Source organism: Lichenostomus cassidix, chromosome 3, assembly GCF_008360975.1.
Source record: "Lichenostomus cassidix isolate B80296 chromosome 3, HeHo_3.0, whole genome shotgun sequence".
NCBI lineage: Eukaryota > Metazoa > Chordata > Aves > Passeriformes > Meliphagidae > Lichenostomus > Lichenostomus cassidix.
Genome location: NC_139483.1, coordinates 54,488,330 through 54,500,801, shown reverse-complemented (window position 1 = coordinate 54,500,801; position 12,472 = coordinate 54,488,330). Strand labels below are relative to the sequence as shown.

At 38.3% G+C, this 12,472-nt stretch overlaps 1 protein-coding gene across 1 annotated transcript in view; it reads right to left on the bottom strand.

The window, feature by feature from the left end:
• Positions 1-12,472, bottom strand: part of SYNE1 (spectrin repeat containing nuclear envelope protein 1) — a 288,904-nt gene that overhangs the window by 86,883 nt on the left and 189,549 nt on the right. Inside the window, exons 92-96 of the mRNA XM_085055829.1 lie at positions 11,522-11,662; positions 6,842-7,009; positions 5,864-6,025; positions 4,400-4,594; positions 734-907 (exon numbers count right to left, since the gene is read on the bottom strand). Coding sequence (XP_084911955.1) covers positions 734-907; positions 4,400-4,594; positions 5,864-6,025; positions 6,842-7,009; positions 11,522-11,662 — 840 coding nt within the window. The remainder of the gene's footprint in view (positions 1-733; positions 908-4,399; positions 4,595-5,863; positions 6,026-6,841; positions 7,010-11,521; positions 11,663-12,472) is intronic.

Genomic DNA, 12,472 nt, shown 5'->3' with positions numbered 1-12,472 from the left:
CCTCATTCTTTAATAAGAAAAGGCATCTTCCGTCTGTCTCTTGTCTCTCTTGTAATTTTAATTATAATGATCATACAATTCTAAACTATCATGTAAAAATGGAAAACTCCCTCTAATTTGAGAACCTGGATGTTAGGGCTCATCCAAGTCTTGTTAATAAAAGTACTTGCAATAACTCTTATTGGAGCAACCTGTCTTTCCTTGGTTGTTTTGGTATTCTGAGTTGATAATCTGAAAGCCATAAAAGCAGTAAATACTGTTGATTATCCTTTACTTTTGCATGTATATAAGGATTATTCCTGAAGAAAACACAATGCTATCCCAGTCATCACTGCCAGTGCCAGTACGTTCTTCAGCTGGAAAAGGATGGGTAGGAAAGTACATCGCAGGTGTGTTCATACCTATCAGGTGAGCTGTTCAACAACTCCAGTTTGAGGGGAGCAAAAAGAGTGATGCAAATGCAACACCTTTAAAGCTAAACAAAACTACTTCTGAGAGGTGTAGAACTTCAAATCTTCCTGCAGTCAGGATATTTTGTTTTCCTACTGCTATGCTCACGTGTGCTTTCTAAAGCTCTGTTTGCAATATCTAATGAGAAATTAAGAACGGGCCATATTTTATTTCACAAATCTTTGGGGAAGCTAACTGAGCATATAGAAGATGCTAAGGATCTCAGAAACTTGTCCACAAATATGCTGCTTCATTCAACTCAATAATGGTCTTAATATTTTACCTGACAGTCTACCAGCTGTGCTTCCATGTCCATAGGTTCCTCAGCAGGAAGCAGAGTGGTGTCCAGTGTTGCTCGGGTACTGAGTAGCCAGTGGTCAAGCTCATCAGCTTCACAACGGTACCTTTGAAGAGCTTGCTCTTGCCGCTGTTCTTCGAGCTGCTCATTCAGTTTTTCCTAGAGGTACAAATATATTTGACTTTTTAGGAGAAATAAACAATAACTCACTTTAAAAAAGCTTTTCCTCTGTTTTGCACAAATCCTACACAGTGTTTTGAAGCCATAGTGAGACCTTTTTTTTACTAAATATTTTTTTTTAAATTCATGAATATGTTTTTCTGATGACTGGAATTCTGTTTCAGTTCAGTCACTGCGTTTCCAATTTCTCCAGTAGAACTCTGCTATTATAGCCTTCTAAAGGTGAGGTCTTTTCTGCCTCCTCTTGCTGCTCTCCTGTGGGTTTCCCCTGACATTGATACAGTTCTCTCAGTTAATACAGCACTGTTTGCTTAGGGAGAAAGATGTGCATGAATAAAGGGAATGCACAGAGTTGGGAATGGGCTGCAGGGAAAGCAGAGCAGCCTTGCCTTTTTTGGCAGCAGGCTCTTAGACTGCCTTACTCTCAAGAGAGGCACAAGAGGGGTACTTCAAGGACCAAACAAAGTATAGGTGGGCCTTTGATATAGTCACATGGGTAAAGAAAAGCCTGAAGAGCTGTCTACCTTCTCTGGCCTCTCAGAGGATCCCCGAGCCATGGGGAAGGACATTAAGCTTCAATGGCTGCTGCAGCACCAGCATTGCAGCAAAACAGATGCCCCGGATCCATCCATCAGTTGCTCCATCCATTGCAAAGACAGGCAGTGATCAGGAAGTCTTGCTCACCCTTTAATTGTCCCCTATGAATTTGAAAACTGGCTGAACAGTTGCAGCCAGGGGATGGTGACCAGTGGCACAAAGTCTAGTGAGTGGCCTCACTAGAGCATCAACAAAGATGCTGATGACACAAAATGGGAGGAGTGGGTGATAGGCAGAGGGTTATTCTGCCATCTAGACAGACCCTGAAAGGCTGTAAGAATGAGCTGACAGGAAGAAAGTAAATGAAGCCCTGTACCTGCAGAGGAGCAACCCCAGGCACCAGTACAGGCTGGAGGCTAAGCAGATGGGAAGCAGCTTGGCAGACAAAGCCTGAGGGTCCTGGTGGACACCAGGTTGAACACGACCCAGCAATGGACCCTTGAGGAAAAGGACAGCGGTGACTAAGGCTGCCTTAGGAGTGTTTCAACCAGGAGGAGGGAGGTGATCCTGCCCTCTGTTTAACACTGGTGAGTCCACTGGAGTACTGTGTCCAGTTCTGAGCTCCCTACTACAAGAGAGATACTGAGTTCTGGAGAGAGTAGGGGGGATTTTGGTAATAAGAAAACAAATAGGATGGTCAGAGGGTACTTAGTTGTATCAGATAATACGAAACCTAAGAATGCGGCAAATATCATGGAACAAAGAAAAGACTATTGGATCTGTCTGGGATGGAGTTAACTTCACTGCAGTCTGCACAGTGCTTTGCAGCTGTGGTTAAATCTGTGCTGATAACGCAGCAATGTTATGGCTGCTGCTGAACACAGAATAAAGACTTTCTTTCTGTCTGCCCTCACAATGGCCAGTAGGCTGGGGGTGGGCAAAAGGCTGGGAGAGGAAAGAGCCAGTACAGCAAATCTGAACTGACCAAAGGGGTATTTCATACCAGATGAGATCATGCTCAGCAGTAAAAGCCTAGGGAAAGGGAGGGAGGGGCATTTGTGGCTATGGTGTTTGTCTTCCCAAGAAACACATGTTGAGCTTTCCAGGAAAGTAGCTAAACATCTGCCTGCTGATTGGGTAGTAGTGAATAAGTTCCTCATTCCTTGCTTGCATGCACAGCTTTTCCTTACCCTGTTTAAGCTGTCATTATCTTGATCCATTAGTCTTTTTGTCTGTCTTCTATTTTTAACCCATGTCACAGGAGAGAGGAGTGAGGGTGGGTGTTTGGCTGCTGCCTGGGTCGACCTACACCACTTCGTAAAGAATTTCAGACTCAAATGTGCAGGGCAACTTCCTCACACAGGGAAGTATTTGCACCACTTTTCTGCATGCTCAGTTTCAACAGAAAAATTGTAAATTGCTGTTAGAATAATTTAAATACTAATGATAGTTGTCAGATGTCTAAAATAATCCAGACCTGAAGAGTTCTCAAATTACTTAAATTAGGTCCACATAAAGAACAGTATTACCAGTCTACACCCTCAACGGCAAAATTTTTTCATTACTTGTTCTACCTTTATTTCTACATTTACTTCCCTGGGGTATTCTGGAAGATTTTATCTGTGAAATCAGAGCTATGAAGTACACAGGTTAAATTACTGATTGTTGTCTGCATCCCATATATATTTCCTAGTTACAATTATTAGGGACTACATGTGGTATTGTACCAAAGCAACTGTCAGAATCCTAACCATCGTTAAGAGTAATATACTTGACTCATGCTTTATCTTGAAATTATTAGTGTCTCCTAAGTACTACCAAGATGTTTGTTAGATCCTGTATAGGGTGCAAGCTATAGACAGCTTGATCCCCTATTCTACTTTTAAACCCTCATTTTTACATAAAAGCTGTTTTTCTTCTGAGAAGGAAAAACAGTGCAATTTTGTTATTTTAAGAGGAACAAAGGTATCTTCTTATGACCTGTTCACTATCCCAGGTGACTGGACAGAACTAAAACAGCTGAAGCACCCCGAGACTCTCCTGTAATCCAGTGTCTTGGTTTAACCCCACCTGGCAACTAAGCACCACACCTCACATCCATCCATACAACTAATTCTCACTCTGTTCCTCTGAATCAATTGATGCTGGAAAATATGAAGGCAGTAGTTGCTGGGTTTGTAAATTCACTGCTGCAGTTCTTAGCAGTGCAGCAATAAAGCTGCTCTGCAGTGTTCAAAGTAGTTAAACTGTAACCAGCTTTAGCATGACTACATTTTCTTACCTGTATAACATAAGCAGCAACATTCCTATTTGTAAAGGGCTTTTAAAAATCCCCTCAGTATTAAAGGATTTTTGGTAAAGTTGGTAGACAAAGAAACAAAGGGGTGCATCTTCCATGAAAGAAAGTTTGCATGCAAGTTACTGGGAAAATAAGTGTAGACAACAATGCAATGATTTGGAAGAGGAGCTATTTCTTATTTTAAGCTTTCCCTCTTCTCTGCCCTCCTAGCTTGGAGAGAAGACTCCTCACAAGTTTACTGCAGATAACATGAATTTTAATATCTGCACTTCATTACTTCATTCACACACACACCCACGCCCACATACACACCCATATATATATATATATATATATATATATATATATCTATATATATATATATATATATATATATATATATATGGCTATATATATATATATATATATATATAGCCATACAGCTATATATAGCCAGGAGAAACTTGGAACATATATAATAAATGTGTGTTTCTAAGTTCTTTCTGGCTACTTGTCACTTAGCATTAAGATGAGGGGCTCACAAAAATAAGAATCTTAATTTATTACTGAACAGAATCGTGAGAAATAAGCAGAACTGGAATTACTTTTTTTTAAAAAATTGTGACTAAGAATATTGGTGATGTTTTTTCTTGTACCTCTAATAGCTGTCGTTTCCCTGATGCCTTCATTCGAATTGTGGCCATTCGTTCTGCCAAGACTGTGAGGGTGGACTGCAATGCCATCTGATCAGCACCTTCTGCATCCAGTGGCTCTGAAACAAGCTCCTGGGCTAATGATGTCTGAAGCTCACTGATTTCTTCTTGCAGCATTAAAATCTCATCCATCAAAGCCTATTTAGAAATGAGAGCAGAGAATGCATTTGCCTCATTTAGCAGTGAGAAGAAAGTATTTCAGGAAGTATCAACTAAATATAAAATGTGAGACAACTATTGTGGGGGAGTATGAGGAACACAGAGTAGTGCAGAGTATCACTGCTGGTATGGTAGAGACAGAATTCTGAAGTACTGAGTCCTGCTTTTAGAGGCTTAAGCTCAGATTGTGTATCTGGTTACTTAAATACGGATTTAACTATATATCTCGAATTTCAAGCATATCACAAGAAGGAATTATTTTGGAAATACTATACATACAGATTCAATCTTCCAGTAAATTATCTGCAGGGTATTCTAGTATTCATAGTAAAGATAAAGTACAAATAAGTGAGTGTGTGTTTGTGAGAGAAAAATAGGGGCATGAGTTAGCTTCCAGCCTAAAACTCTAACTGGACAAAGAACATCCAGCAACAGAAGATAATATTCAGAGATTTACTCCATGGTGCAAAATAAATTCCTACTCTTATCCTATGAATCAGTTTTCAAGATACCTACAAAAGGATGCTACACTACCAATACCTTTGAGCGGATACTTTACTTTTATATCTGACAGAATATATGCACTAGATGCATAGGATGCCACACAATGCTACAAAAGCTAAATGTTAACCTTTTCAAGCAATGGAGTTCCTATTGAAATGAGAACTGGCCCCACCAGACAGATTCAAGCTATCACATAGGTGATTACAACTTAGACATATGTCAGATGGGTTATTTAATGAAGTATTCTCTTATTATTCAGAGTGTTATTTCTTGAGACTTTCCTCATGAGGGAATTTTTGTGTGCTTTGATTTGTTTATTTTGTTTAGCAGGGTGAAAATTATCTTTTGGTCAATATACAATGCATCAGTATTAGTTATGATCTTAGTATATATTGGCAACATTATAAATATTCTTCAGCAATGATGCTGAGAAACAGTACATGTAACTGTTGTTGGAAACAATCTTGAACAAAATCTTTTGCTGAAAATTTCAAGTGGATAAACTCTTATGTTATATTCTATTTCTTTTAAAAAGGCTCCTTATTTAAAGAATCTCCATTACACCACCTTTAGAAGAGCAGGAAGCCCAGAAAGGCAAGACATACAGTTAACAAAGAAGTTTCACGCAACAAATGCATAAGTTTAAGGTATCCAGCCATGAAAAACCTTGTTATCTAAAGAACAGAATGAAAGATATGCAGACAATGCACACTCTCCCTCTCCTCCTCTCATGTAAGTTTTTACCTGATGTTCAGCCATCTGGCTCTCTGGGCTTTTGGCTGGTTCCAAACTCTCATTTAGTTTGATCTCAGTGGTCTCCATTTTTGTGGATATAGACTGGAGTGTGTCCTGATACTTCTGTTGACGTTCAAGAGCTTCATAGAGCGTACGCTGCTTTTCACTGATCTGAAGAAGAATGGAAGGCATAAATTCTGACCTCTGACACAGGATTTGTTATTTAGTCTGCTTTGTATGTCCCCAGGTTTAGGAGAATAAAGCAGAAAAACTTGCAGCAAGTTTTCAAGAGTATAAATTATAAAGCAAAACATACATATTGAAAACATTTATTTGCTTAAATTTCATCAGTCAAATTCTAGGATCTGCTGCTTTAAAAAATGGAAATTTATAAAATAGCAAAAATCTATGCTCATTCTCATGCCTTATTTTAGATTTCATTCATTCAGATATGGATGTGCCCTTTTTGCTAGACCCATAGCTCTTAATACACCGTAAGAGCTACTGTGCCTCTGAAAGGAACTAAAATTTATTTAAAAATTTAATATTAAAATATAAATTTATTAAAATTTATTAAAAATTTTAATATTAAAAACTCTGACCATTTTCATACATCAATGAATGATTATGCTGCAAAAATATACAGAAATATGTTGATTCAGTTTTCAGAGAAATTGGATTCTTGGGCCTTTTTTGCCAACTCGTCCAGCATGACTGGATATCCCTATTAGATTATGGAATATAGTCTGTCAATAGCCAGCATTTCTGAAGACAACTATCAGCTTTAATGACTCTTATTTTATTTGGTTGATGTCCATTCTGTACAGGCTTTCAAACAAAGAACAAAACTAATGTATCACTAGTAATGACTCTAGCTCACATCTGAAAACCAAAAATTGCAGAGAAGAGTATTAGGCAAGCCAGTTGTTTGAATTTTACTCCTTACAAGCTAGCTAATTATTTTGAAGCCTCCAGAGGAAAACTTACCACATTTTTCAGTGTTTCCCAAGAACGCTGCAAATCATCCAATTTGGCACTAGCAGATGATTCTAAGCCTGGTTCATAGAACTCCTGGGTGGCTGAGGTGCTGGGCTGAATTTTAGAAGCTTCTGTCTGCAACTGTTCAGCAGATAAGGCTTGGTAATAAGCAATGTCCTACAAGCACGAAGTACATTATTGCACTTTCAAAAAATCAAGATACTGCATACTACCCCCCCCATCCTGCCCCACTGCATATGTCCACAAAAATAAAGCCCACAAAGCCAAAACCACAGGGAAACCTCTGAATAACACTGTAAATCAGTATTTAATAGTAGTGGACTGAGCATGTTTTGGACCTTCATTACAATGAGCATTTTGGATTAATTTTATTCATGTTCATATTAGCTAGGAGGTCCAGAAGGCAACTGTTGACAATCATGGAAAGGCTGGGAGGGGAAGAATTATAAATGGGAGTGTTGTTCCAGGATCATGACAACTACACATGGGGGAAAACCCATCACAAAAGACAGCGGGTTATGGTACTGTAGGTGGCAAATACCACCCTAATGAACACTATTACAGAGACAACAGCGGAAGAACCTAAAAGAAATATGCTGAAGGACTGGTAAATGAGGCAAGAAAGAGTATGAAGCATCAGCTTACTGTAAGCTTTCAAACAAACAGGGAGTCCAAATTAACTTATAAACGATATTGAAAAAAGAGACCAAAAGTGCTAAGGAAATGGGCAAATGCTCAAACCACCAATGAAAATTCAGAGTGGAATTATTTCTCACCAGAACTTCTATACTTAGTGTATGGAGATTTCTTCAACTGTTGCAGATGACAACTGAAAACATCTACAGAAAATGTAGAATTAAGGAAACATGTACAGTATCTATACTTAGGTCAGGAAAGCAGACTTGATGACAAGGATTATTTAAAACTGAAACTATGTATGACAGTTAGGGCCACATTGTTTGGGAGGTGAAAAATGCTGCCTCAAGGGAGGGTGCAAAGCAGACAGAACCAGGCTCTTTCCAGTGGTGCCCAGTGACAAGAGAAGAGGCAGTTGGCACAAACTGAAGCACAGGAGATCATCTCTGAACAATAGGAAATGCTTTGTTACTGTTAGGGTGACTGAGCACTGTGACAGGTTGCCCAGGGAAGTTGCAGGTTCTCCATCCTTAGAGACACTGAAAATCAACCTGCATATAGTCCTGGACAACCTGCTGTACATGGACCAACTTGAGGAATGATGTTGGCCAGATGATCTCTGGAGGTCCCTTCAACCCCAACCATTCTGTGATTCTATCTAAATGTATAAAAGTTAGGTACTAAACAAGACTAATTCTGAGGTACTGGAGCACAGAGTATAATAAGGATCCTAATTTGGAACAGAATGCAAATATGTTATCTAATACCATATGTGAACAAAACCAGACATGCTCTGGAAGAGCACAGAAACCAGATCACTCCCATCAAATGCTCCAAAAGTGTCAGATGAGGTACTTCTTCAAAGACAATAATCGGGAAACTTGAAAAATTTAATGATGAAATGTTACGATATCCAGGAGCCAACAAGAAACAGGTAACAGCACAGCATTCAGTACTGCAATTTCAGAAATTTCCACTTTGACCACAAGTGATGTTTCCAAGTAATGGTGGTAAGTTGCACCAGTGTGGACAACTTCTCATTTTGCCTTGCCTGCAGCTACTCTCCAGCCCTTTGCTAGTCCTCTCCCAAGGTCAATGCTTCTGTGATGTCTTAATATGGTTTTCAGAATAAAGGGTTTGTTTTCACTGAGAGGGAAAAGCAACTCCTTTCCCCATCTTTTCACCTTCTTTCTGGAGTACACAACATGGTAGCTTCTCTTCAGCAGAGCTTTCACATGATGACAGTAGGAATCCTGATGTTCTTGCGAGTTGAAGATTTTGTTGCTCCTATAAAGGCCCTAACAGCTCATGACTCTTTTAATGAATATTACCCAATGAACAGTAGTCAAGTTTTGTTGTTAGATGTAGGAGCTAAGGGTGTGTTTATATTTCATAAGGCCTCTGCACCCTAGATGAGTATCATAAGGGAAAGACAGAGAATCCCTAAGTAGGCTGTGTACAAGGAGATAGAAAAGCATTTAACAGTGACCCAGTGCATAAGACTTGAATCACAGGATCAGCTGTGGCCTACAGGGCATTGTGCCAACACTTCTGCTTTTTCAGTTCAATTGCTCTGCACTGTGTATCAGGAAAACAAGTTTTAAAAAGTGTGTCAAATTTTAATCAACTACATCCTTGAAACGATGGTAAGGAAGGTAACTGCAAGAAGATTTAGTCCCAAAGGATTCTCATTCAGTACTGCAGCACAGATAAAGTGTGTAATTTTGCTAAACATCAAAATGAATTGCATTGCAGGACCGTTAGCTATTGCTAATAATTTATATATTATGAAATTCCTCAGTGTTTCCAACGTTAACACCTCTATAGTTTTTCCCTACCCTGTTTCTAGAGGAGTTTCAGAAAAAGCCCAGGCATATTTTGACTTATGATAGTGCTAGAATTGTCACTTTATTGTATTTCTGGTCTTGTTTTAATCTATTTTAATACATAACCTCAGTACTTCACTAATAAGAAGTTGGCACTTGTATTATATTTTTATTACTTGCTAGAAATGTAAAAACAGTGCATAGATATCTTAATTCAGACTAGCTATGTTTCACCATTAAGAGATGCTATGAAACTGATGAAAGACTATAGAGAGTTATTCAGGACGAATTAAAAATCCATCTTAACACCCAAACTTTCCCCTCCGATTTGCCTCTTTGGAAGAGTTTTGCATTTGTTTTCCAAAGACTAAATTAATGTTATTCTTCTAGAGTTGCTGTTCACATTTTTTTCTGGCAGTTTGCAGGTGATCTTCCTGTGAGAAATTAGTTCTTAACACTAGCTAGTTTTCAAAGCCAAGTATTTCCAAATTATTTTTTTGATTTCCTGTAAAAATACAAAATGTTTGTAACTCACATTTGATGTCCTAGTTCACTAATGCCAAGGGTATCTTTTTTTTAACCAACCTTCTTTCCTGAAGTCTCCCTGCACATTCAACATGACCAGCACTGGCAGTTTCATAGCTTCTTTAGTTTTAATCACAAGTGAGTGTGAACCTAAAAATTTTGTAACTGAACCACTGCATTTTGGAAAGTTCTTCCGCTTGTTGTTTAATACATGCAGTTCATTTCAACATTAACCACACTGAAGAAAACTTCAGCTCGAAGTTTTTTAGATTATTATAACAGCATCAACTTTATCTCTCCCAAAAATCTTGTGCTAAATGAAAGACATAATCTTTTTGTTGAATTCTGCCCTAGGAAATTGCCTGTTCTAAAACTTGTATTTTGGTGTCAGCTCATGGTGCAACAGCACCTTCATTGCATTTTCTTTATTGTCTGAGTGAATGGAGCTGTTTGACTTGTTTTACATTTTTAGAGAGGGTAATGAACTGATACTGACTTTGTTGATTAGGAAGCAAGCTGCATTTAGTCCTTTAACTCCTTCACTGATTAATGGTGGCATAAGACTTCTATGTTGAAATATGTATCTGCTTTTCTACAGCAAGTGAACTTCACAGGGAACTTTTCAATTATCTAAAATGACAGAACACTAGAAAAATCCTTCTTATGCATCACACAATTTTTTCAGTATGCCATTGATGATTTTGTTACCACTCTTACTATCTCACATTCTTATGTCCTATATTTAGCAACTTCTATAGCACCATATGCATTTCTGAAATTAGCAGAAGGAATCAATCAGCATCTTGCTCAGACCTGTCTAATTTTACTCAGCAATGCAATACAACACATTCTAACCCTCAAGTCTGCAGAGGTTAATTTTGGAGTAATAAATGCAAAACCAACCAATCAACCACAAAATCCAGAATTCAGTGAGGTGTGATGGCTTCTAAGGCTGATTTCTACACTTCTAAAGCATAACATTTTATGTGTGACTTTATGTGTAGGATGCTCAATGTGCTGGCTCAACCTTTACATTTTAATCAATGCTGATGTACACTTGTTCCTGTTAGAACTGCAAGAGCCCTCAGTTTTGATTTAAAATCTAAGTTGGTTATTTCACTGATCTGCCTCATTGGCACATTTCATTGGCCATGGAAATGAACAATGTTGGAATGAATGACACATGAAAAAAACCACATGAAAGTTAATAACTCAAATGGTATTAAGTAGAAGATATCAGACTGTGACTTCAGTGCCACAATGGCACTGAATATATGTATTATATAATGTAAGATAGATGGATATGGACATAATGCAATGTTTCATTATGGGGAGTACAAAAAAGCATTTTTTCTCAGGATGCAAGATTCCATTGAGTACTACTGAGAAAGTAAAAATTAGGTAATAAGTGGAAAATGCTAGGGATATTGAAATTGCCACTTGAAATTTATTTTTAAAAATAATGAATAGCTGTAACACTGGATTTATACCATTTCAACTCAGAAGTCAGTATCTGTATCCATTTTGAACCAGAACCTGAAGGTTCAGTTTGGTAAGAGGTTAAGCCTCAGTTTCTCAGAGCTATAGCTACATATTATCTCAGAGGATTAAATAAACCACCTGTGGAATGGAACCATGAATGTCTGAGATAAAAGCTGAATGAATGCCAAGAGAGAGGTACCTGGTTAACAGAAGCATCTGTATTAGCCACAGGTGAGGGAGAGCGACAGGCAGGTGGAGAAGAAATCTCACTGTTGGTTCCCTCCTCCCCAGACTCCTCAGTGACAGGGGAGAGCAGCGTGTGACAGCGACCAGCAGTCATCTGCCACAGGAAAAGCAATCCCAGAGCACAGGAAGAAAATCAGTTACCTCAGCTGAGGCTTGACTTAGACTGAGATCAAAACAACACATGGCCAGAATTACCACGACATTAATTAGTCATGCTTCATGCTCCTACATTTACCAGTTTAGAAATCTGTTGAATAAACAGTCTCATTTACTTGTCATACTTCAGTATGAAAATGCTCTCCTGTACCCTAATGAATTTTAAAAGACAGTGCAAAGCAAGCAACTCAATAATAACAAATTCAGGTTTGCCTAAATGTCTTCTAATACAATCACTGTTGCATACAGAAATACTATGGAGAGCTACAGAATACTGCACTACTTGTCTCAGTATCCAGGTCTGGTTAGAACCACAAGGAACAGACTTGAAATACAAAATACACACAATCCAGTATTCAAACGTATCCTTCTTCCTTCCCCAATGTTGCTATAGAGGGATAAATCCTGATATCTGACACTCAGCATCAGCAGTATGTTTGTAATGAGACCCAGTTAGAAACAAAAAAAGCGACTTAAGCCAAACATTAGACCTATGGCAGTACTTAGACAGCTTTCATTTCCAATGCACTCATCTGAGAATATAGCAGCATACTGTCAATTATCACATCAACATTTTAATGTGTGAAAAGCCCATACACTGCAACATCTTATGAAACAGTATTTATTCTGGTTTTATCTTATTCCTGCAACTCATCAATTTCTTAGCATTTGTTCTTGCATGCTGACAGCTACAAAAAAAAAGCACAATATTTGCGTAATACTGCAGACAACTTTTATGTATTTGTTA